Below are 27,672 nucleotides of genomic sequence, written 5' to 3'. Positions count from 1 at the left end.
GTCCTGTTCTGTTTTGAGACCCTGAGATCTCTGTGGACATTCCTTCACGCAAAGTGTAAGCTGAAACTGCAATGATTTCAATTTTTTAGCCATTTAACTCTGACCTTGGAATCCTGACCTTGATATCTTGAACTGGGAACCCCGAACTTGTACCCCAACCTTGAAACCTGACCTTTGAACCCTGACCTTGAATCCTGACCCTGAAACATAACCATTGATTGTTATTATATACCATATTAACAACAATAAGCCATTGACTGTTAATATGCCCATCCATATAAAAAATGACTTGATTGGTTTTTAGTAAAATTTTGACTTGACTCCCATGGTTCTTATTTCCTGATAACTTGAGTAAATAAGATTTAGATATGAATGAAGCAGTAATGGATGATATCTGTTAACTCCGTGTTTATCTACATGAAAACTAAACTAATATCTGTGATTGAATTGTCCTCTAAAAAGCCCACCCTTACTTTGATACAGCTCGATGGGATTACTGTAGGCTCAAAATAAAGGTATGACTGACATAATAATGGAATGAATTCCATATTTTTTGGTCATGGTTACGAACATCCCCTTCCAGAATTTTATGTCTCCACTCTGTAGTGATCTTGTTTAGTGTTTCTGTTGTTACAGGAATTACTCTCCCTTCTATTAAGGACTATAATTTGTTTCAGACAGAATATGAAACTTACACAAGTGTCCCCACCCCCACCCCTCTGCTCACCTACTACAACCCTGAACCCCTAATCCCGGACCCCAATTCCCAACACTGGACCCCAACCCTCAACCCTAACCCTCAACCCTGGACCCCAACCATCAACCGCGGACCCCAAACCCCAACACTGGACCCCAATCCCGGACTCCAACCCTCAACCCCGGACCCCAATCCCCAAACCCAGACCCCAACCTACAACACTGGACCCCAAGACCAGACCCCAACCCTCAACCCTGGACCCCTACCCTGGACCCCAACACTGGACCTCAACCCTGTACCCCAACACTGGACCCGAACTCTCAACACCAGACCCCAACTCCCAACCCTGGACCCGTACCCTGGACCCCAACACCTGACCTCAACCCTGGACCCCAACCCTGGACCCCAACTCTCAACCCCCGACTGCGGACCCCCACCCCAGAGCCTAACCTCCATCCCCGGACCCCAACCCCCAACCCCAGACCCAAACCCCCAGACCCAAACCCAACCCTCAACCCCGGACCCCAACCCCTATCCCCAACTCTTAACCCCGGACCCCAACCCCCAACAATGGACACCAAGCCTGGACCCCAACCCTCAACACTGGACCGCAACCCCCAACACTGGACACCAATCCCGGACCCCAACCCTCAAGACTGGACCCCAACCCCAACCCCCAACACAGGACCCAAAACCCCATCCCTAAACTCCAACCCTCAACCCCGGACCCCAACCCCCATCCCCAACCCTCAACCCCGGACCCCAACCCCCAACACTGGACACCAAGCCCAGACCCCAACCCTCAACACTGGACCCCAACCCCCAACACTGAACACCAAGCCCGGACCCCAACCCCCATCCCCAACCCTCAACCCCAGACCCCAACCCCCAACACTGGACACCAAGCCCGGACCCCAACCCTCAACACTGGACCCCAACCCCCAACACTGGACCCCAACCCCCAACACAGGACCCCAACCATCAACACTGGACCCCAACCCCCAACACTGGACTCCAACCCCACTGTTCTAACCCACAATGTGAAACAAAAATATTTTCCCTGACTTTGTGAATATTGACTGAAAACTGGGCAATATTACAACTGTTGTGAATATGGTATTATGTATGATAAGTTATGAGTAGAAATATTAACTGTGTTAAATATATGTACATATTAAGGCTTCAGTAGAATGTATATAGTTTGTTGACTCTTTTTTAACAGGAGTCTCTACAAGACTGAAGAGCACCAATGACCGCCGTCGCACTTCAGTGGGAACGCCCTATTGGATGGCTCCAGAGGTCAGTAGTATGTAAAGCAGTTCAAGAGGTCAGAGTTTAATAGTTCATAGGTTAAAATATGGCATGTCTGGGTGTAGAGACAAATACAGTAAAGTAGTGAGGGTAATTATGTTTATTTATATTGATGTCAGCTTGAAAAATATCATATATGGGAAGACAAACTACCTTGAAGAATCAAACTATTTAATTGTTTTTCTTTTTCTGGTAAGATCTTCCTTTCAAAGAAACAACTTGTCTTTGAAGTCTTATGAAAACTTGTCTTGGTAGAGAACTCGTATTAAAAAATAACCTGTCTTTGTTGCTGAAAGGTTAATTGCAAAGAAACTTCTTGTTAAAATGTCATTCATGTCTAGTTGTCTGATTGTAGGAAATGAAACTTTATTTATTTTACAACAATGGTTAAACAACTTTTTTCAACTTATATGAATCACCATTTTGAAGCACACAAGGGGTCTAACAGTGGGTCACTAGGTAAAACACATGTGGTCGGGCATATAACCCCAAATCTTTTCATATCTATTCTGGGAATCAAACCCAGGACCCATAAGTGAAAGGCAAATGTATTTGCAATGCATCACACAACCACTCACAACTCATCATTTCTATGAAATAAAATCAACTCAGCGGTATTGCATTAAATATGTTACAGACATGATCACTCAATACAGACATTTGGTTGTGAATTCATTTGGTTTTATGGCAAATTTAATTCAAATTCATCAGTAATTGTTCATCACCATATAAAATGCTAAAAATACATACATGTTTTTGAGCAGAGCTAGAAGTTAAAACATTTCATGAAATTTCATTGCTTGTAGTCCAGTTTGTTAAATGAGAATGTTTTTGTTGTGTTATTTAGAGATTTTAGTCTGTCGTTTGGCGTCTGACGCAAGTTTTTTCTTAAAACAACTTCTTCTCAATAACCAATGGACTAAATGTTTTGAAATTTAGCTAGTATGTTTCCAGTATGAAACCTGACAAAGTTTGCAAAAAGAAATAACCTTGGGTTATATTCAAGGTCACAAGGGTCAAATTTGTTAAAACCTTTAAACAACTTCTTCTCATGAACGAAAAAGCCTAGAGACATGATATTTGGCTGGTATGTTGCAAGGATGAAACCCAACGAAGTTTGAAAAAGAAATGACCTTGACCTGCTTTCAAAGTCACAGGGGTCAAAATATGTTAAGAACTTCAACCAAGTTCTTTTCAGAAACTATTAGGACTAGAGGCATGATATTTGGCTGGTATGTTCCTAGCATGAAACTCAATGAATTTTGAAAAAAGAAATGGCCTTGACCTATTTTCAAGGTCAAAGGGGTCAAACTTGTTAAAATATTTAATCAAATTTTATTAATGAACTGATATTTGATATTTGACTGGTATGTTCCTAGAATAAATCTAGAATGTTCAAGGACACATGGGTCAAGAGACAGGGAGACTTGTAATTCTACCTCTTTTTTATGGGTTATTTTGTAATGCTGATATTATATTATGCAGCGAAACCATAATGTCGGAGAAGGTTGGTATGAACTTGGATGACTTGGTGGGCGTCATATTTGACAGGTTAAGTTTCAGTACATAATCGTGACATGATCCACGATTTAACACAGTACATCCATATCATCATGTATGTCCTCGTACTTACAGCTCATAAAGTATATTTACATTCCAAACGAAAATCTTCTCCCAAAAAAAATCACCGTGTAAGAGATCTGTCAGAGATATGTACACAATATGAGGTCACATAAACTTAGCCTGACTTCCCTCACAGGTGATTAAGTAGAATGACCTACACTTATAAGACATTAGCTATAAGTAGAATCCATTATGTATATAGGGTTGACGGGAGGTGTGAGTAAAATCAACCTGATTATAAGTTATTTCGGTAAAAAACATAAAAGCCATATTTTCAGTGAGGTTGAAGCGTATATTTTCTTTACCAAGTTGGTATTTCTGTTTTATCTATTCTTATTTTTAAAACATATCAACAAAAATTTATTTGAAATTGTAATGAATTCAGGAATTTCCGATGGGATTTTTTTCGCATTAAATATTGCAAAGTTGACCATCCTTTGTTAACCTTTTTATCCAGTGAATATGTTTGAGTCTCAGACCTATTCAACTTTGTGCTCACTGTCTACATGTTTAAAAAATTCTCCAGTAATAAGTGATTTTTTTTAAAGAGATCTTTTCTGTTGAAAAGAACTATAAATGGAATATGAAATGTAACTCTGTGAGAAATAGAAACTTTTGTTACAAGAAGCCTTTATTTATGTGATAAATTTGTGAAGCTGACAATGCATAAGTAAACCTAGTGACTGGATTGTACAGACAGTGAATGACAGGTAGATATACCCGAGGTAAGCTTCATGTACACCACATCTGTGACTTCAGCAGCCAAGCATACATCGTTAATGATCCCCTTAAAGCTTGAATTGTATACATTTTAATACGGAAGTGAAATACAATATTCTAGCAAGTGGTCAGAATTTTCATTTTATCTGTCCAACTCAACATGGAATATTATAGAATTTTCCTGATTAGGGCAGGAATGTTTAAAAATAAGTGATTATTTCATTGCGAGGAGTGTGGATTTATATGGCCAGGTGAACAGTTGAAGGTGTAGCCTTCTAGTTGTAATGGAGGTGTATTTCTCATGTATTACCCTATGGTAAATATGTTTGTGAATAATGAAAATCCAAAGAAATTTATACTCACTCTGAAGATGTGGGATAGTCTACAGACTAAAAGTAAAAGTAAGTACACAATACATATATGTATTTTGAGTACAGGTAAAACTTTGTTTATTTTTATATACTTGTACAGGTAAGATACAGGTATATTTCATATACAGGTAAAAATACAGGTATAACTGTATAAGTAACGGGTAACTATATGTATAAAACTACATGTATAATTTGTTTACAAGTGAAACATTTCTTTTTATGTATATGGGAATAGAATGATTACTTTTATAACAGGTAGATAGATCATAGTGATTTCTACAAAAATAATCCTTTTTATTCGTAATCATTGGTCATACAAGTCCATCGCTTGAAATTCTGCCTTAAAACCTGATGTAGTATTACATGATATGGTTGATATAAGGAGGTGTCATCTTAGAAAGTGTATTCAAAATGGAGCACCAGTGTTTTAGTATATAACCCTCAACCTAACTACACTTTATCATGACCCAGGTAACATTTGTATAATTAATAGGTAAAGTTTAACTGTAGGTAAATGTTTGTATACACAGGCTCTGGTGCCATATATTGTTGACAGTTGTTAACTGGAATTGGCCAGGATTGATTGAAATGAGAATCCTAAAGAACTGAATGTTTAGTGGAGAAATTCAAAGGAAATTCCTAAAGAGTTGAATGAAAGGAGAACTGGCTTGAAAATCTGGGAGAAATGAATTATTTGGGGAAAGGAGAAATAAAATTGAAAAATCCCAGAGAAGTAGACGAATAGGGGAAATTTTGATTTGATAAAAATAGGGCATGACTGGTGCCAGTGTTGTCACAATGTGATAAGTTTGTTGGTATAGAACTTGATATAAACCTATTTATAAACAGCGGATAAATGAAATAATCTGTGTATTGTCAACAACAGATCTATATATATACTTCAGGGATCAGGATACAATACAAATGTATCTCAGTATCTGATGAATGTTTTATTGTGAATTCATACAAATCACTTGACACAAATTCTGTAGTTGTGTACAGAACTGCCGCCCTAAGGATATACTCTTCCTGTCATTCATGTTACACTTAATTGTGTTTGAATATCATATATTACCTGTAATTTTGTCAGTTATCTCCCTTAATTCAAGTTATATCTATTAATTGCATTTTTTTCCTGTAGTTTGGCAAAGAATTGTCTCCCTTTATTAAGAGTATGATGATATATTACCTATAATTTGTGATAGAGGTACTTCTCCTCACTTACAAATTTTAAGTATAATTTATGCAAGGATTATTTCCCTTGATTAAAATCTATTGAATATTTTACCAATAGTTTTGGTAATAAAGTTATGTCCCTTAAGTCTCCTTTATTTTATCTGGTATTGTGTATTGTATACCTTAGTCAAGTTTTGCAAAGAACTAGGTATTTTAATATAAACATCATTGTGACCTGGATAAAGAGATTTCTTTACTTAAGCTGTGTAACATGACTCAACTCGAGAATCTTGGCTTCTGATCATATGGTAATAAGACACGAGGAGAAGAAGAAAAAAAAAAGTAGTCACTTGGCAGTAGATAAGATATTGCCTCTGTGTCATATTGAAATATGTGTCATCCTCTTATGCCTAATCTGAGACACAGACTATTATTGAGCGACCACACCCTTGTAAGACTTGTCCTTGGGCTTGCTACTGGTTGCCATATCCATTGGGGACAAATTGTTCCAAAATGGAATTGATGTATGAACAGTAAAACAGTGGTGGGGCTCTTTAACTTAACATGAAAATCAAATTGTAGAAAATTCTTTTGCCAGATGTGAGCATGGTTATGGTAAAGAAAAGGCCAGGGATTATATAATACATAATTCATGGGTGTATAACTGTGGATGGGTTGTTTCACCATTATACCAAACATCAATATTGCATTATCTAATGTAGTGTGTGTGTGTGTGTGTGTGTGTCTTCACTCCGAGCCATCTGGAGCTGAGAGTGATTTTAATTTGTACCAGATCTTCCAAAATATCCTGAAGTGGAGTCATCTCATAATTACATCTCGTTTGGAACCTGGCAAGAAAGTCATCACTATGGTAGATATTCCAAAAAGTTGATCGTTTTAATTCTTCTGCGATTTTTACTTTCTATGTTTTTTATGTCCCAGGTTTAGGAATGGTTGTGTGCTATTTGTCCATCAATGTTCTGAAGGTTACGTAAGATAAAAAGCTTTTACTTATTCAGAGCTCTAGTGTCTGTAACTGGTGTTCAAAAATAATGTTATATGACCTTTCTTATCATTCTCATCAGCTTTCTAAGCTTCTGAATTTAAGGTTGTCCATTTGAAAGTTTATAACATCCTTCTAAATATTATTGTTAAACAGTAACCATATTCTATGCAAAAAATGACATCACCCTGTTTATGTTACAGCCTAAAATTCTTATCAAAATTACAAAACATTTACCGTGATTGATAAAAACACAGTAACCTGTGCATGGCTTTAGGGGAAAGACTCTGACATCACAGTGACGTGTTATAACATAATATTCAGAACAAAAAAAAATTGTTTTGAAAGAACATTGATGACCTAAACCATTAAACCTCTTGTTGTAATTCTGTCTTGAGCATACAACAAGAATCTGAGGTTTTCTTTTGCTCCGGGGCAAGGAGCAGCTCATGCTGGGAGTGAAATTCTTATTCTATCTGTTGGTAAGTAATAACTAATGTCTAAAGCAGTCTCATTCTGTAATTAGTATCAATGTCTTAGGTCTGTGGAATCAATTTATGGGTTTTAATGTAAACTTATGTCTAAGTTTAAGATTTTTTGAAGATTTATAAACATTAGAATAGGATCTAGCAGCAAATGTCCTGCAGTTTTCCTTTAGTGAAATTGTGTTAAAGTCCTAGACAGAATGTTCACCTTACTGATCTGTCCTTTAATAAACCCTGGAGAACATATCAACTATGGCTCATAGTCAGATGGTGGGCTTATTACAGGACCATAAGCTCATGGGGAACAGCACATATTAGCTCTGGCTCATAGTCAGATGGTGGGCTTATTACAGGACCATAAGCTCATGGGGAACAGCACATATTAGCTCTGGCTCATAGTCAGATGGTGGGCTTATTACAGGACCATAAGCTCATGGGGAGCAACACATATCAACTATGGCTCATAGTCAGATGGTGGGCTTATTACAGGACCAAAGCTTGTGGGGAACAGCACATATTAACCCTGGTACATAGTCAAAGGGTGAGCTTTTTACAGGATAATAAGCCCAGGGACCAACACATAATTAACTCTGGCTTATAGTCAGAGTGTAGGCTTATTGCAGGACAATTTAAGCCAAGGGAGCAACATATAAGCTCTTTACTCGGAGTCACAGGGATGGTATTGTTACAGGGAACAAGACAATAATACCGATTTGAAGTCAGGAGGAAGGGCTTATTACAGGACAAAAAGCACAGGAGGGGGCATGAATGCTTGACCTCTGACTTAGGGAAGAGATGAGAAATGATATAGTACTTGCTACAATGAATTTGTACTTGAATTTCATCATCATCATCATCATCATTGTTATCATCATCAACGTCATCATCATTCTAACTTGTGTTATCAGTTTCACCAGTACCTACACATTCAGTGTGGAGGTGCTGTATTTATTACTGTTATGTTTAAATTCATGTTTAGATATTGTATAAATTCTTACAATAAGCAAGCAATAAGCACAATTCTGATAAAACACCAATATCCACGTACTGTTATATTATTATATACAAACATATTGTGTGAGTCACTACAAAGTTTAATGTGAGTCATTACAGGTTAGTGTGAGTCATTACAGGTAAGTGTGAGTCACTACAGGTAAGTGGGAGTTGTTACAGAGTTAAGTGTGAGTCACTAAAGAGTTTAGTGTGAGTCATTACAGGTTAGTGAGAGCTGTTACAGAGTTTAGTGTGAGTCACTAAAGGGTTTTGTGTGAGTCATTACAGGATAGTGTGAGTCACAACATAGTTAAGTTCGAGTCATTGCAGGTTAGTGGGAGTTGTTACAGAGATTAGGGTGAGTCACGAAAGAGTTAAGTTTGAGTCATTACAGGTTAGTGTGAGTCACAACAGAGTTAAGTTCGAGTCATTGCAGGTTAGTGGGAGTTGTTACAGAGATTAGGGTGAGTCACGAAAGAGTTAAGTTTGAGTCATTACAGGTTAGTGTGAGTCACAACAGAGTTAAGTTGGAGTCATTGCAGGTTAGTGGGAGTTGTTACAGAGTTAAATGTGAGTCACAAAAGAGTTTAGTGTGAGTCATTACAGGTTAGTGGGAGTTTTTACAGAGTTAAGTGTGAGTCATTACAGGTTAGTGGGAGTTGTTACAGAGTTTAGTGTGAGTCATTACAGGTTAGTGGGAGTTGTTACAGAGTTAAGTGTGAGTCATAACAGGTTAGTGGGAGTTTTTACAGAGTTAAGTGTGAGTCACGAAATGGTTTAGTGTGAGTCATAACAGGTTAGTGGGAGTTGTTACAGAGTTAAATGTGAGTCACTACAGCGTTTAGTGTGAGTCATTACAGGTTAGTGGGAGTTGTTACAGAGTTAAGTGTGAGTCATTACAGGTTAGTGGGAGTTGTTACAGAGTTAAGTGTGAGTCATTACAGGTTAGTGGGAGTTGTTACAGAGTTTAGTGTGAGTCATTACAGGTTTGTAGGAGTTGCTACAGAGTTAAGTGTAAGTCATAACAGGTTAGTGGAAAATACTACAGAGTTCAGAGTGAGTCACTAAAGGGGTAAATTTAGTCATTACTACTGGGAGTAGTGGTAGAGTTTAGTGCAATTCACTACAGAGTTAAGTGTCAAAATTTACATGAGTTGTTGCAATGTTTCTTTTGAAAGATCATCTTAATTTATAATACAATGCAAATTTCTTTTATCTATGTTTATTCAAAACTTCTTGTGAGCCAGTGCAAAGCTTCACATCAGTCACAGCTATATTTATCTTTAGTCAGTACTATTTCCTTTATTGAAGCTAATGTACTTTTTTATGATCAATTTCTCCTAGAGCAAGTAAAGAGGAAAGATCAAGTTGTTTCATTAGATCTCAAGACATTACATCATGCCATTTGAGTCATTGGACTTTTTAATGCTTCTTGAATACAGTTATGAGGTACAAATGACCTTTCAATTTCAAAAGAGTGCACCTTTCATTTTCAGAACAAAACTTTGCTCGCATTCCAACTAGGAATTTGAAACTTGGTGTATACATTGTTTATACTGAGGAAATGTGCAGTGTACGAATGTCAGGGCCGGCAACCCCTTAACTGCAGAGTTATTTCCCTTGGTTAAAATTTTTTATCCACAGCATTACTTTGATGACATTTAAACTAGATTAATGAAATTTGGTGTCTACATTGAACATACTAAGAGGGGTCAAGCAGTATACCAAACTCAGGGCCTATGTCCCCTTAATTATAGGCTTATTTCCCTTTATTGAAATTTCATGTCCTGAAGGTCACTGTGCTTTCATTTGAAGTAGGATAATGAGACTTGGTGTATACATTGAACATACTGAACAGATGTTTAGTGTACCAATACCAGGGCCCAAAACTCCTATATTACAGAATTATTGCTCATTATCTAAATTTGTGTCCGAAAATGATAATTTTCAGGGAACATTTATCAGTTTCACTGATGTTCTTGTCTTGTGAGTTTCTACTCTCAGTTCCTGCATGATATTAAAGGTAGTAAACTTTAGTGACATAGATACAATTTCCTAAAGATTGATGTAAGCTTATTAGTCACTTTGTCAAAGTGTGCAAGATGTCTGGATATTGTTTCAGTTTCTAGTGTTATCAGTTATAGTGTGTGAGCATTACATGCTGTTTTTCCTGTGTTACAGGTTATAGCGTGTGAACGACAACTAGAGTACAACTATGACAAGCGATGTGACATCTGGTCCCTGGGAATCACAGCCATTGAACTAGCTGACGGAGAGCCCCCATTGGCTGATCTTCATCCAATGAGAGCGCTCTTCAAAATTCCAAGGTCAGTTTTAGCTAATGAATGTTTTTGTTTTGTGTGTGATAGGATCAGAGAGGGAGACTGAATACTCACGTAGTGGCTACACTTGTCAACATTTGTGTTCATTATGTGTTATATGTAAGCATGAACATCTCAACATATAGTTTAGATTATGATAAAGTTATCCAATGGATGGTTAATTAGACTTCGTGAATCATTGAACCAACGTTAATGGAGTTCAAATCAGTGTTAGAATAAATGTTCAAAATTTTCAAAATTTCAATTTAAAAAAAAATTGAAGTTACCAAACTTTGAATAAACATTTTTATCCAGGTATGGCCATCCACACAAACATTTCAGATTCTGAATTTTACCAACAGGTTACTGATAATTGGGCTTTATATTGATTAATTGTAAATTGTTAAATTTCTCTTTTGTTTAGCTCTATAACAGACCTAGTACACAGAAATTTGGCTAATCATGTGTTGTAATCTCATATCAATGTTGGTGATTCAGTGAAATTTAAATTCTTGTTTGTGTTTAGAAAGAAAAAAAGTATACAGATCAGAAATTCTGAGAGAGAAAACATTAATTTGATTGTGGTATTGCTTTTTTTGGTAATATAGAGAATTGCTGTTTTGATGTCTTTTTCCTAATTTCAGAAATCCAACACCAACTTTGTCTAACCCAGACAACTGGTCAAGCGAGTTCAAAGACTTCATCTCAAAGTATGTTTATGATTTTTAGGTCATCTGACCCGAAGGGTCTAGATGACCAATAGCCATTGTGCTTCGTCCGTCGTTGTCCGCCGTGCGCCGTGCCTCGTCCGTAAACTTTTCATTCAAAAAACTTCTTCTCAAATACTAGAAAGCTTAGGAGGCTAATACTTGGCCCATAGCATGCTGGCATGGAGCCCTACAAAGTTTGTTCAAATTAATGACTTTGACCCACTTTCAAGGTCACAGGGGTCAAATATGTTAAAATATACAAACAGCTTCTTCTCAATAAGCAAAAGTCCATGAGTGCTGATATTGGGCCTGTAGGATGCTTGGAGGAAAGGCTACAAAGTTTGTACAAATGAATGACCTCGACCCACTTTCAAGGTCACAGGGGTCAAATATGTTAAAATATACAAACGACTTCTCAATAACCAAAAGTCCATGAGTGCTGATATTGGGCCTGTAGCATGCTGGGATGAAGGGCTACCAAGTTTGTTCAAATGAATGACCTTGACCCACTTTCAAGGTCACAGGGGTCAAATATATTAAAATATACAAACGACTTCTTCTCAATAAGCAAAAGTCCAAGAGTGCTGATAATGGACCTGTAGGATGCTGGGAGGAAGGGCTACCAAGTTTATTCAAATGAATAAAGCCCACTGTTTTAACGGCAGACTCACTGTTGTTAGAGTTTGGCTTGCTTTTTTCAGATGACTGTTAAGGCCCATGGGCCTCTTGTTAGTCATTATCACACTGACCAGTCCACAAGCTGGTTTAATGAAATATTCAATAATGGTTCTCAATACCTTATATCATCTTTAACTGTGATCTTTAAAGAAGGTTAGAAGATTGACTTTTTTGTATTCTTATCTTGAATCAGAGATAAATGTGTTGTACTCTTGGACTTATTTTCTTGCAGTAAATCTACCCTGTAGACTTTACATCAGGACAAATGCCTCGTGTTCATGGGCTTATTGTGGGGTAAAAATAATAGCTTATCCAGAGGTATTTTATCCAGATTTTACTGGACAGAAATGAACAATGTCATAAAGAAGCTTTAGAATCAAATAATGAACATTTATGATAGTTGTAACTGTTGTTGAGATGAGTTACTTAAGCCGAGAAACTAAATTGACTCAGTATAATGAAACAGGTGATCTTCTGCTCAGTGTTAGAAGACTTGGTTCTCGGAGTGTAAACCTATTTAAGTTTCCATGGTGATGAGCTTTCCAGTAATAGGATTTGTTAGTGAATTGTCAGGTAAAGCTGGTCTCTTAGTGTTTTATCAGCTGATCATAACATAATGATGCATCGCTTTGTCCAAGAATTATTTACCTTATTTGCTAGTTTGGTATTCAGCTCCTGAAACATTAAACACTAAACACAAACATTTGTACCATCCACAGAAACAGTTTTAGGCATTTTGAAGGAATATTACTGTAGGATCTATTGTGTAGCTTGAGAACCACCAATTAAATTTGGTTCATGTTTACCATATAGTATGATAATTTCACATTCTTCTCCTGGTGAGATTCTGGTGTGAAGCAGGAACATCCATGACTCCAGCATTCTCTGGTTTTATACAGAGTGATCTAAACAATTGTAAAAGCCTCTTGCTCTTCCATTGTCCAACTTGTTATCCTTATTCCTAACCATGATCACTTCTTCAAGTTCAAGGATGAGCATACCTTCAGAGGAATGATATCTCTGTGAGGTCACTATTTCTATTTATAGAAATTTTCCTAAGATTGACACAACTTCTTGTAGAAGTAGAGTATTGTTTTTTTTTTTTAATTGCAAATACTGAATCATATTATGGTTATTTAATTTTGAAATTCATGTAATTAAATTTTGATAATGAAGAATGTTTTTATTGTTAAATATTTTTTATCACCAGCAGGTTATGTCATACATCTATTGAATTCTAACAAGCTTTTCTGATTTTTGGAACTCTTCAGATTCAGAGGTACATTTTATGATATGATGAAAGTCTTTAACTTATTATTACAGGTGCCTTATAAAAGACTTTGAATTACGACCTCAGGCGGAGGATTTACTGAATCATCCTTTTATACGTCAAGTGGCAGGAGAAACAAGCACGGTAAGCTCTGATTACATAAATTGATTAATGATTCCATCTAATATCATACACCTTGTGGAATACAGTTCCTCGGGAGATCAGAGTGTCCCACATAGCTAGGCTGCTTGTGTCATTGAAAATACATCAGGATATCTTTACAACATCTTCAGTCAGAATGTTACAAAACATTCATTGGCTCAAACTCTTATGTTAATTATAAGGGATTTTGATGAATAAATTTTCAATCCAAATACTAACATTTTTTCTCTACCTATTCAACAGAATCAATCCTTTTAAGGTTTTCAAAGACTTTCCAGTTTATCTACATCACAGTCATACTTTTGAATTTGCAAATCAATGTTGTAAAAATAAATCTAAAAGGTAGAACGTAATTGAAACGTATTACTCACCTTGGTTGTTGACAAATTACTGTGTTTTTTTAGTATCAGAAGAAGCTTCATGACCTGACCTCTAGTATGGATCAGACAGTCCATCGACCAGACGTCACTGTGAAGAAGGGACGTCCCAAGTCCCATCGCAAGTCTAGACGAGACACGGTGAAATCCACTGAAGATTTGGCCACACTGGAAATCCTTGATGAGGTCAGTAACTAACTGGATAGGATGGAATGGTAAAAGGTTAATCAATGTTAGAGGTCAAATGATTGTAAAGGTCAAATTATGTCAAAAGTTATGTGATTGAAGAGGTCAAAGAATGTTAGAGGTTAACTGATATTAGAGGTCAAACTCTGTCTGAAGTCAAGTGATGTTCAATATGTCAGAGGTTAACTGATATTAGAGGTCAAACCATGTCAGAGGTTAACTAATATTAGAGGTCAAACCATGTCTGAGGATAACTGATATTAGAGGTCAAACCATGACAGAGGTTAACTAATATTAGAGGTCAAACTATGTCAGAGATTAACTGATATTAGAGGTCAAACCATGTCAGAGGTTAACTGACATTAGAGGTCAAACCATGTCAGAGGTTAACTGATATTAAGGTCAAACCATGTCAGAAGTTGTCGGACATACATGGTCAGGTGAACGAGGGACTTCCCAAGCCCGATGGTAAGTCTTAAAGAGAGCGAGTAAGATCTGGTTATGTCAGAAGTCAGATAATGTTAGAGATCAAATGCTGAGAGGTTGATCGATTTTAGAGGTCAAACAATGTCAGTGTGATTGTTTTAGGTGTTCTGTTTACAGGGAGTGATTGTTGTATACTTACTGTTTACAGGGAGTGATTGTATCTCAGTTGCGCAGTCGTTATGAGAACGAGGAAATCTACACCTACATTGGTGACATCCTGTTGGCCGTCAATCCATTTCAGCCCATCAACATCTACAATGAAGAGGTAATCAAAACAAAATCTTTAATCTTCTTTGGAGAACTGTAGACTTGTCAAATTTAGATGTTTTAGTAGATTTAGGGTATAACCTGGATATTCAGGTTTCAAAAATGAAAAAAACATTTCAAAACTTAAAACTCCAATGCAAACAAAATGTGTGAATGATAAGTTTAATTTCTTTAAACAAGAATAAAGAAGAAAATTCATTGACCATTATAAATCAGTAGAAGGGTTTTCAATGTTAGCTTTGAGACATAGATCCTCGATGCTGTAGATGACTTTGAGACATAGATCCTCGATGCTGTAGATGACTTTGAGACATAGATCCTCGATGCTGTAGACTATTTTGAAACATAGATCCTTGATGCTGTAGACTATTTTGAAACATAGATCCTTGATGCTGTAGACTATTTTGAAACATAGATCCTTGATTCTGCAGATTATTTTGAAACATAGATCCTCGATGCTGTAGATGACTTTGAAACATAGATCCTGGATGCTGTAGATGACTTTGAAACATAGATCCTGGATGCTGTTGATTACTTTGAAACAAAACAATTCTAAGACATGTGGGTCTGTTACTGATGCTGGTTTGTTGTATTACAGGGACGTTTTTTTCTATTATTTCTATGATTTCATTTCAGTATTCTAAAATGTATGTCAATGCAGCCAAAGATGAAAATCCTCCCCATATATTTGCTGTAGCTGACCAATCCTATCAAATGATGATGCATTATAGAAAACACCAGGTGAGTTACTTCCCCTGTATTGTAACTCTTTACTTTGTAACAGGAAAGTTTATTCATCCCCCATTGGGAATTGAAGAGGGGTATAATTTTGTGTTGTCTTTGTCCATCTGACTGTCTTTGTCCATCTGACTGTCTTTGTCCATCTGACTGCCTTTGTCCATCTGACTGTCTTTGTCCATCTGACTGCCTTTGTCCATCTGACTGCATTTGTCCATCTGACTGTCTTTGTCCATCTGACTGTCTTTATCCATCTGACTGCCTTTGTCCATCTGACTGCCTTTGTCCATCTGACTGTCCTTGTCCATCTGACTGTCTTTGTCCATCTGACTGTCTTTGTCCATCTGACTGCCTTTGTCCATCTGACTGTCTTTGTCCATCTGACTGTCTTTGTCCATCTGACTGCCTTTGTCCATCTGACTGCCTTTGTCCATCTGACTGTCTTTGTCCATCTGACTGCCTTTGTCCATCTGTCTTTGTCCATCTGACTGCCTTTGTCCATCTGACTGTCTTTGCATACTTCCACTGTCTTTTCTGGGTTCTATCTTCTAACAATGAATCACGGGTACTTCATACTCGGGATAGGGGTTTACTTTGGTGAGACAGTGTGTCACATATCAAAAGTAGGCCACTCTGACCTATATTTTAATCTCTGATATATATGAAAGAAAAACTTCTACACAACTAATTATGGGAACTTCATACTTGGAATATGACTTCGCCTTTTTGAGATAGTGTTGATCAATCTGACAAAACAAAGTCAAGAGAATTCAGTGTCATTTTTGTTTGTCATCTAGGTTACCTTGTTAATACTCAGACAAAAGCAAAATTTCATTAACCTTTTAAGGTCACCCTATTTTTTCTGACGGCAATTATATGACCATGTCCACAGTATAGTTTATGTATTGAAGTCTCTTAACAATTGTCACCTGAGCAAGAGATGTAAATAGAAAGTTTGTGGTTGGTTGATTGTAGTGAAACTGTCACTAATACTTTTATGGACTAATAAAATGTTGTGTTACATCTTGAATGAGTTAGAGGTTGCCTTATCTGTCAGACCAAATCTTTATGATGTCATGTTGGAATAAGAACTAGGAAAAATTCACTTTTCACTTCCTGATTATGTGAGTAATATAATGGCTATTTTATGTTCTTTTTGTGTTTTTTTTTCCTTTTCTTTTTTTTTTTTTTTTTTTTTTTTGTAAATGTTTGCAATTTTATAAAATGCTTGAAGCTACATGATAAATTTTTTGTTTTGTTTGTTTATTTATTTTTTTTGGTGGAAATCATAAAATATAAATTGATTCTCAAAAAAATTCTAGAACTTTTTGAAGTTATCTATTGTTTGCAATTTTGTTCAATTCATGTAGAATAACAAAGTTTATTCTTCAGAGAATCTGTTAATAACATCAACGACATTAATACTGTACAGAGATTCACTCTCTTTTCATTTCAGTGTATCGTAATTAGTGGAGAGTCTGGAGCAGGAAAGACGGAGAGTGCCAACCTAATGGTACAACAACTCACACAGCTCGGCAAGGTCAGTAAACACATATCACTAGATATATTTATCGGGAAAGATGAAGAGTGCAAACCTTATGGTACAACTTTGTATCTTCCGAAATTTTAGTCTCAGTGAGAAACATGGAGAAGGTTATTGATTAAGTACTCCATTACAAAATTTTTAGATTGTGGCTTTAAAGTCGATTTTCATCCATGTCAGCCATTCTAACTGTAAAAATGTATTGTGCCTACTCTCCCTGAAAAATTATGAAATTATCTTTGAAGTATTTACAAGAACATGTTCAGTATGGGTTCTAGCTGGGCATGCACAATTTTCAGCTTTACCTCTCATCTAATATGGCTGTTAGTTAGGAGCCATTTTGAATTTTAATAGTTGTAGTTTAAGATATTTCTATTCTTGAATTATCACATCAGAGTTTTTTATTCAAATTCTTCTATTTGTTAAGACAGATGCCATCGACATTTGAGTTTATGGCAATAACCATGGCAACACTTTTTTTCAAGACAAGTTTATGTGATGACATTTGTCTCGTTCTTTTTACAGGCTGACAATAGAACACTTGAGGAGCGAATTCTCCAAGTGAATCCCCTGATGGAAGCATTTGGAAATGCCAAGACCGTCATCAACGACAATTCAAGTCGATTCGGCAAATATTTAGAGATGTTCTTCACAATTAGCGGCACTGTTGTGGGAGGTATGGAGAGATTGAGGAAGTGAAAATAAAATTAGAATATTTGAAAATATGTAATTCTAGTTGATTATTCCCTTTTGATCAAATTCATGATTACATTTTAGTGATAAATAAGCTTCTCTTGGCATGACAGAATGTCTGTTATTCTGTAATGATATTGTGATTTATTATATTGAGGTTTTGCTTTTTGTTCATTTTATGAAATAGTTCTACAGATAAGGCCTAGTACAGAGTATGGCCCTTGTTTTCAAAGTTGTTTGCTTTATAGCAGACAGGTACTAACTTTATGCCACCTACAACATCTATGACTAAGTTATCAGCCTGATAACACTTTTACCAGTGCGACATGAAGTGATGAAATTTCTCATTCAGACATTACGTCTATCATAGGTTATATTCAGTAATTTCATTGAAGAATACATACGCAAATTTTTCTACTACAACCAGTGAAAATGAAGTAAGAATAACTTGCTTTTACACAAACAAAAAATGAAGATATCTCTTGAGGTCATGGACAGATTTGGTTCATATTCACACCATATGATCATATTACCAAGGTCTTCCCTACATTAGTTTTTGGTAGTTCATTGGCGGTAGGTAAAGGTCAAAGTTCACCCTTGACCACTTTGATTGATGGGTGGTGGGGTAGGGGGTATATCTAGGTGAACCTGCTCACTTTGTTTTTATTATATTAAGTGCCGTGTTTTGTATTTTAGCTAAAATCACTGAGTACCTCCTGGAAAAATCTCGAGTGATATCACAAGCAAGGTATGTAATTATACTCTACGATATGAATTCCTCTGGTGTGCAGACTTTCTGTCAGCTTACGTCAAATATAGCCACCAGACAAAAGACTAGGAAGCAAAATGTCTCAGTAGCTTTTCATAGCTACGAGTTTGGAGGCCTTACATTTTGTAGCAGCTTCAGTTTTAGAACTTTGTAGCTACAGGCCTAGAACTTATATTAGCTCAAGGTGTGGTACTTATAGTAGGTCAGACTTAGATATTAAAGGTCAGTGACTCCTGGGTAAGAGCTTAATGGCTTCAGGCACAGGTTACTCTTCTACAGTTTTAGATTTAAATCATTTTTACTCACGGTGCTTTCAGAAAAACCTAGCAGGTTTTACTTGGTTTTATCAGAAACATTTATGAAATTTAAAGGAAAATAAAAAAGATTATATTGTTTCTGTCAAAATTTTCACAGGGGTGAACAAAATTTCCATATATTCTACTACATACACGATGGCCTCAGCTCAGAAGAAAAGAAAACTCAGTTTCATCTCACAGAAAATGTGCCCTACAGGTAAGTCTCTGATAATATCTGATGTAGTAGCCATGGATACATGTTGTGCATTGATTTTTGTTATATTTTTATTTACATAAATTATTTTTACTGCTAATAAAATTCATGCTTACAATTAAACATTAGTCTGATCATACTGAACCTGCTTTCGTATGATCAAATTTGGGCCTTTTATTCAATCTTGAAGCAACAATGAATTTGAATATTTACAATAGATTGATGCATGGACTAGGCTTTTTACAGGACCAAACTCCCAGGGTACAACACAATAACCCTGACTGAAAGTCAGGAGGTGGTCTTATCACAGGACAATAAACCCAGGGTACAACACAATTACCCTGACTGAAAGTCAGGAGGTGGTCTTATCACAGGACAATAAACCCAGGGTACAACACAATAACCCTGACTGAAAGTCAGGAGGTGGTCTTATCACAGGACAATAAACCAAGGGTACAACACAATTACCCTGACTGAAAGTCAGGAGGTGGTCGTATCACAGGACAATAAACCCAGGGTACAACACAGTAACCCTGACTGAAAGTCAGGAGGTGGTCTTATCACCAGACGGTGAAATAGCATTTGTAATATAAATGTCTTAATCTGTTGTGTAGTGTGAAACTGCAGTATTTTCTTGATGGGCTTATTAGAAAGCATGGGCTTATTGACAAATGATTATGGAAATATGTGATATTTGCTTGAGTTTTGACAAATTAATTGGTTTGTCTCACCTTAGACAAATTAATTGGTTTGTCTCACCTTTGACAAATTAATTGGTTTGTCTCACCTTTTACAAATTGTGTCTTATACAGGTATATTGAGGAATACACAAGCAAAGGGATTGACATTGCTGCAATGGCAATTAACAGGGTCAAGTTCAAGGCCATCCAGCACTGCTTTGATATCATTGGTTTTAAACCTAAGGTGGGTATATGTCATCCAGTACTGCATTAATTGCATTGACTTTAAACATCAGGTAGGTCAAGGTCATCCAGAACTGGAATATGGTAGGTAAATGTCATTGTCATCAATCACTTTTTAGGTAAATTTTTCAAGGCCAATAAAAGACTTCTTTAATTCTCATTAATTTATGCAAAAGAAATGTGATTTAAAAAATTTATGATAAAAACAGAAATGTTATGATAAATAATTTGTGATATTAACAGAAATGTGATAATAAGCAATTTGTGATATTAACAGAAATGTGATAATAAAAGAATTTGCGATATTAACAGAAATGTGTTAACAAATAATTTGTGATATTAACAGAAATGTGTTAATAAATAATTTGTGATATTAACAGAAATGTTTTGATAAATAATTTGTGATATTAACAGAAATGTTTTAATAAATAATTTGTGATATTAACAGAAATGTGATAATAAACTGTATAGGAAAATAATAATAGTAAAAATCAGCATGTTATATGTACACTCTTCTGTACTTTCTTTAGATTATATTCACCACGTATTTCACCTTTATATTTTGTTGTGACATTTAACAGGAAGTGTCTGCTGTCAGTGGTATTATTGCCTCAATTTTAAATCTGGGCAACGTTAACTTTGAAGAGAAGGAGATGGGCCATGGGGGAAATGCTTGCTGCATTGAAAATATGCCGCTTGTAGAGGCAGGTAGGTGTAGCCTGACGTGACCATTCCTGAAGCATGCTTATAGCAATGGATTACCTTAAGTGTTGATTAAAATTTATTGGATATGAGGAACTGTAGCATTCAGTACTCACAAGTATAATTTAGAAAAGTTAGGGGCAGTGATAGCTCAGGTTGTAGAGCGTTGGACTATGTTACCTCAACTGAAAATCTGAGGTGTGTGGTTCGATGCTTGCTGCCCACAGCAGTTTGTGTTTCTCAGGAAGTTGAGAAAGGTTCTACGTAACCTTGGTTGTGACCTCAGGAAGCTGAGAAAGGGTCTATGTAACCCTGGTTGTGACCTCAGGAAGCTGAGAAAGGGTTTACGTAACTCTGGTTGTGACCTCAGGAAAACCACTTTCCTCTAATTGTTTGGATGGCATGCAAAAGGCCTACCATACATTGTTCAGTGTTGGTATCCACCAGCTTCTGCAAGGAGACCCTGTTTCAAAATGACGTCGGGTGTTCATAGGATGACAAACCCAGCAAACAAGTAATCATATAAAAGTGACTGAAATTGATTCAGTCATGAGTGTCGTAAGTGTGTGGCACTTTTTCATTAATTTTGTTTTGATTGCGAGAAAGCACAGGGTGCAAATTATACATTTTATTTAAACCATCTGTAGAAGAAAGTAGAATGTACTTTTGGCCTTCCTGACCTCTGGAGTAGGTGCACTTTTCTATTTGTTAGTTGTTTACTGTTCTTAAAGAGACCTCTGTATACCACTCTAAGTATCATCCTGAAGCCTAGAATATGAACCTAAACAGACACATCAACTTAGCACCTAGAATATGAACCTTAACACACACATCAACTTAGCACCTAGAATATGAACCTTAACACGCACATCAACTTAGCACCTAGAATATGAACCTTAACACACATCAACTTAGCACCTAGAATATGAACCTTAACACGCACATCAACTTAGCACCTAGAATATGAACCTTAACACACCTCAACTTAGCACCTAGAATATGAACCTTAACACACCTCAACTTAGCACCTAGAATATGAACCTTAACACACACATCAACTTAGCACCTAGAATATGAACCTTAACACACCTCAACTTAGCACCTAGAATATGAACCTTAACACGCACATCAACTTAGCACCTAGAATATGAACCTTAACACACACATCAACTTAGCACCTAGAATATGAACCTTAACACACCTCAACTTAGCACCTAGAATATGAACCTTAACACACCTCAACTTAGCACCTAGAATATGAACCTTAACACACACATCAACTTAGCACCTAGAATATGAACCTTAACACACACATCAACTTAGCACCTAGAATATGAACCTTAACACACACATCAACTTAGCACCTAGAATATGAACCTTAACACACCTCAACTTAGCACCTAGAATATGAACCTTAACACACCTCAACTTAGCACCTAGAATATGAACCTTAACACACACATCAACTTAGCACCTAGAATATGAACCTTAACACACACATCAACTTAGCACCTAGAATATGAACCTTAACACACACATCAACTTAGCACCTAGAATATGAACCAACTTAACACACACACATCAACTTAGCACCTAGAATATGAACCTTAACACAAACATCAACTTAGCACCTAGAATATGAACCTTAACAGACACATCAACTTAGTACCTAGAATATGAACCTTAACACACACATCAACTTAGCACCTAGAATATGAACCTTAACACACACATCAACTTAGCACCTAGAATATGAACCTTAACACGCACATCAACTTAGCACCTAGAATATGAACCTTAACACACCTCAACTTAGCACCTAGAATATGAACCTTAACACATGTATCAACTTAGCACCTAGAATATGAACCTTAACACACCTCAACTTAGCACCTAGAATATGAACCTTAACACACACATCAACTTAGCACCTAGAATATGAACCTTAACACGCACATCAACTTAGCACCTAGAATATGAACCTTAACACACACATCAACTTAGCACCTAGAATATGAACCTTAACACGCACATCAACTTAGCACCTAGAATGTGAACCTTAACACACATCAACTTAGCACCTACCTTAACACACACATCAACTTAGCACCTAGAATATGAACCTTAACACACAACTTATCAACTTAGCACCTAGAATATGAACCTTAACACACCTCAACTTAGCACCTAGAATATGAACCTTAACACACACATCAACTTAGCACCTAGAATATGAACCTTAACACACCTCAACTTAGCACCTAGAATATGAACCTTAACACACACATCAACTTAGCACCTAGAACACACACATCAACTTAGCACCTAGAATATGAACCTTAACACACCTCAACTTAGCACAATATGAACCTCAACACACACATCAACTAGCACCTAGAATATGAACCTTAACACACACATCAACTTAGCACCTAGAATATGAACCTTAACACACACATCAACTTAGCACCTAGAATAACCTTAACACACATCAACTTAGCACCTAGAGAATATGAACCTTAACACACACCTCAACTTAGCACCTAGAATATGAACCTTAACACACCTCAACTTAGCACCTAGAATATGAACCTTAACACACACATCAACTTAGCACCTAGAATATGAACCTTAACACACACATTTAGCACCTAGAATATGAAACTTACACTCACATCAACTTAGCACCTAGAATATGAACCTTAACACGCACATCAACTTAGCACCTAGAATATGAACCTTAACACACACATCAACTTAGCACCTAGAATATGAACCTTAACACGCACATCAACTTAGCACCTAGAATATGAACCTTAACACACACATCAACTTAGCACCTAGAATATGAACCTTAACACACACTCAACTCAACTTAGCACCTAGAACCTATATGAACCTTAACACACACACCTCAACTCAACACACACATCAACTAGCACCTAGAATATGAACCTTAACACACACATCAACTTAGCACCTAGAATATGAACCTTAACACACACATCAACTTAGCACCTAGAATATGAACCTTAACACGCACATCAACTTAGCACCTAGAATATGAACCTTAACACACGTATCAATTTAGCACCTAGAATGTGAACCTTTACACACCTCAACTTAGCACCTAGAATATGAACCTTAACACACCTCAACTTAGCACCTAGAATATGAACCTTAACACACCTCAACTTAGCACCTAGAATATGAACCTTAACACACACATCAACTTAGCACCTAGAATATGAACCTTAACACACACATCAACTTAGCACCTAGAATATGAACCTTAACACACCTCATTAACTTCAACTTAGCACCTAGAATATGAACCTTAACACACACATCAACTTAGCACCTAGAATATGAACCTTAACACACACATCAACTTAGCACCTAGAATATGAACCTTAACACACACATCAACTTAGCACCTAGAATATGAACCTTAACACACCTCAACTTAGCACCTAGAATATGAACCTTAACACACCTCAACTTAGCACCTAGAATATGAACCTTAACACACACATCAACTTAGCACCTAGAATATGAACCTTAACACACACATCAACTTAGCACCTAGAATATGAACCTTAACACACACATCAACTTAGCACCTAGAATATGAACCTTAACACACCTCAACTTAGCACCTAGAATATGAACCTTAACACACCTCAACTTAGCACCTAGCACCTAGAATATGAACCTTAACACACGTATCAACTTAGCACCTAGAATATGAACCTTAACACACCTCAACTTAGCACCTAGAATATGAACCTTAACACACCTCAACTTAGCACCTAGAATATGAACCTTAACACACACATCAACTTAGCACCTAGAATATGAACCTTAACACACACATCAACTTAGCACCTAGAATATGAACCTTAACACACACATCAACTTAGCACCTAGAATATGAACCTTAACACGCACATCAACTTAGCACCTAGAATATGAACCTTAACACACACACATCAACTTAGCACCTAGAATATGAACTTAGCACACTCAACTTAGCAATATGAACACACCTCAACTTAGCAACACACACATCAACTTAGCACCTAGAATATGAACCTTAACACACACATCAACTTAGCACCTACCTTAACACACACATCAACTTAGCACCTAGAATATGAACCTTAACACACACATCAACTTAGCACCTAGAATATGAACCTTAACACACCTCAACTTAGCACCTAGAATATGAACCTTAACACACCTCAACTTAGCACCTAGAATATGAACCTTAACACACCTCAACTTAGCACCTAGAATATGAACCTTAACACGCACATCAACTTAGCACCTAGAATATGAACCTTAACACACACAGCAACTTAGCAGGATATTGGCTTGTTGGAAATTTCTCCACCCGGAGATTTTTCTTGTGTGATTAATTTTATTCAAATGTCATGTATCTCTCTAAAAAGGTTGAAAAGAAGAAAAAAACACAAAAACCTTCCCCTTTCATTTTCCCCAGCATCCACCACGATAAACCATAGGAAAACTAATTGGAATATATATATATTTTTACTTTCTCTGTAGTGTCTGCATCACTAGGCATTCCTAATATAGAGTTGGTGGAAGCTCTCACAACAACAGGTATGGTTGCACGTGGAGAACTTATTGTGCGAGGAAATTCCGTCCCAGAGGCTTTAGATGCCCGGGATGCCATGGCCAAGGCACTTTATGGACGTTTGTTTAGCTGGATCGTCAACCGTATCAACATTCTTCTTAAACCTCAGACATTTATCGCAAAAAAGTAAGTCGTAAATCATCAGTATCGTTTTTACACGGTTGACTTGTTTTTTACACAAAAAAATTGATAGATCATCACTTAAATCAACATCTTAAGGACAAATCATTTGTCATTTAATCATAAATTTTACTGTAAGTTTGCTCTCTTCCAACTTTTATAAATCTTCGAGGAATAGAGAAGTCACTAATCAAGACATAGTCAGGTATTATTTGTTCTTTAACAGGTCTTTTGAGAGATAAAGGTGAGGAAAAGTTGGTATTGGTCAGGCATGCTCATGGTTTATGAAGGCAGTTTGTTTTGCGATAAAAGATTTGACTGTATACTATAAAATAAATCATTTTTGTAGGGGATTTCTTTTCATTTAATTCATAGGAATTCTTAACTTCACAAAGTTATTGTCGTCAAAATAAGAAAATTTGGCACGGATTGTAATACTTTTAGATTTTGTGAGCAGGAATTATCATCAAAATCAAGTGTCACATAAAATGCATATTTTTTGAAAACCACAAAAATTTTAGCCCCACTAGAAGATATGATTTTACAGTAACCAGGACTTACGATTTTACATTTTTCTGCCCTGCAGGGAGGATGAGAATCATATTATAGGAATCCTGGACATTTTTGGTTTTGAACACATTCCTAACAACTCTTTTGAGCAGTTGTGTATCAATATTGCTAATGAACAGATCCAGTATTACTTCAACCAGCACATCTTCGCCTGGGAAATGGTGAGTTTTATAGAAATCAAACATTGGGTGCAGGAAATTCTCTCAACCAGCACATCTTTGTCTGGGAAATGGTGAGTTTTATAGAAATCAAACACTGAGGGCTGAAAATCAAATAAAAAGAATTTAGAAAGATTAATTCCATGGTGTTTTTTATGCAGAAATAAATATCAAAGACAGTGACATCACTTAGCTTTCACAAAATACTTCATGAACTTACCTCTTCAGTCACATTCATGAAATTCTTCTCAACCAATGCTTTGTCTGGACTTTCAATTTGTTAAGGATGAGTTAATAGAAATCAAATCATTGGGTCTGATTCTCAGTAACACAGCACATCTTTGTCTGGGAAATTGTCAGTTTCATACAAATAATCGAAGTGATTTAAATTTGCAAATTAATTTCATTCTGCTTTTGAGGTGCAAAATTGTGAAAAATTGATACCTTGAAAGCTGAAATTTTTAGAGGAAAGCACATCTTAAAATGTCCTGAAAAAAAATGACCATTGGGTGCAGGTTTCAAGGTTTTGATTAAAGATATCAAACACTGAGGGCTGAAAATCAAATAAAAAGAATTTAGATCAGATTAATTCCATGGGTGTTTTTCTGGTGCAGAAATAAATATCAAAGACAGTGACATCACTTAGCTTTCACAAAATACTTCATGAACTTACCTCTTCAGTCACATTCATGAATACTTGATTCCTTGAATGCTGGTCTGGACTTTCAATTTGTTAAGGATGAGCTAACAAAGATCAGGAATCTACACACCTCTGATATCAGTAACACAGTTAACATGGATGTCGTCCAGAGTTGTCATATTCATACAAATAATCGCAAGTGATTTAAATTTGCAATTTATTAATTTCTTTCTGCTTTTGAGGATCAAATAAAATTGTGAAAAATTGATACCTTGAAAGCTGAAATTTTTAGAGGAAAGCTAGTTCATTTTAAAACGTCCTTGAAAAAAAATGACCTCTTTGTTTCAAGGTTTTGATTAAATTGTCAAAATTTGAATCTTCATACAATACTCAAACCTTTAAAGTAAGTTAACACTTCTTTCTTGATATCTTACACAGCAAGAATACAAGAATGAAGGCCTGGAGATGCTGGACATCACATTTGTCGACAATCGACCTTTACTGGACATGTTCTTGATGAAACCTCTTGGACTTCTGGCACTGCTGGATGAGGAGAGTCACTTCCCTAAGGCTACAGATCAGTCCCTGGTTGGTAAGTTACCAGACATATTGAAGCCACAAGGATGGCTGCTGCCCTGCTGGATAAGGAGAATCACTTAGCTGCCACATCCTTTATACTTCAGGCCAGTAATAGACGGAGAATGGTAGAAAACAAAACAGTGGCTTGTACATAGTGTTAAATACAGTCTCTGTCACTCAGCTGACGGGTCAGTGTGGCTTGTACATAGTGTTAATACAGTCTCCGTC

General features: G+C 36.5%; 1 protein-coding gene across 1 annotated transcript in view; it reads left to right on the top strand.

Annotated features, from left to right (window-relative positions):
* LOC132559453 (myosin-IIIb-like) overlaps positions 1 to 27,672 on the top strand; it is an 80,189-nt gene that overhangs the window by 6,929 nt on the left and 45,588 nt on the right. Inside the window, exons 4-19 of the mRNA XM_060224072.1 lie at positions 1,920 to 1,996; positions 10,561 to 10,706; positions 11,345 to 11,410; positions 13,412 to 13,502; positions 13,925 to 14,083; positions 14,718 to 14,834; positions 15,473 to 15,577; positions 17,031 to 17,114; positions 17,643 to 17,793; positions 18,507 to 18,558; positions 18,994 to 19,092; positions 19,902 to 20,013; positions 20,594 to 20,720; positions 25,287 to 25,503; positions 26,084 to 26,228; positions 27,304 to 27,457. Of these exons, the coding sequence (XP_060080055.1) occupies positions 1,920 to 1,996; positions 10,561 to 10,706; positions 11,345 to 11,410; positions 13,412 to 13,502; positions 13,925 to 14,083; positions 14,718 to 14,834; positions 15,473 to 15,577; positions 17,031 to 17,114; positions 17,643 to 17,793; positions 18,507 to 18,558; positions 18,994 to 19,092; positions 19,902 to 20,013; positions 20,594 to 20,720; positions 25,287 to 25,503; positions 26,084 to 26,228; positions 27,304 to 27,457 (1,902 nt within the window). The remainder of the gene's footprint in view (positions 1 to 1,919; positions 1,997 to 10,560; positions 10,707 to 11,344; positions 11,411 to 13,411; positions 13,503 to 13,924; positions 14,084 to 14,717; positions 14,835 to 15,472; positions 15,578 to 17,030; positions 17,115 to 17,642; positions 17,794 to 18,506; positions 18,559 to 18,993; positions 19,093 to 19,901; positions 20,014 to 20,593; positions 20,721 to 25,286; positions 25,504 to 26,083; positions 26,229 to 27,303; positions 27,458 to 27,672) is intronic.

Source organism: Ylistrum balloti, unplaced genomic scaffold, assembly GCF_031769215.1.
Source record: "Ylistrum balloti isolate Yb309-2 unplaced genomic scaffold, AGI_CSIRO_Ybal_v1 Utg370916, whole genome shotgun sequence".
Lineage (NCBI taxonomy): Eukaryota > Metazoa > Mollusca > Bivalvia > Pectinida > Pectinidae > Ylistrum > Ylistrum balloti.
This window is presented reverse-complemented; position numbering and strand designations above follow the sequence as displayed.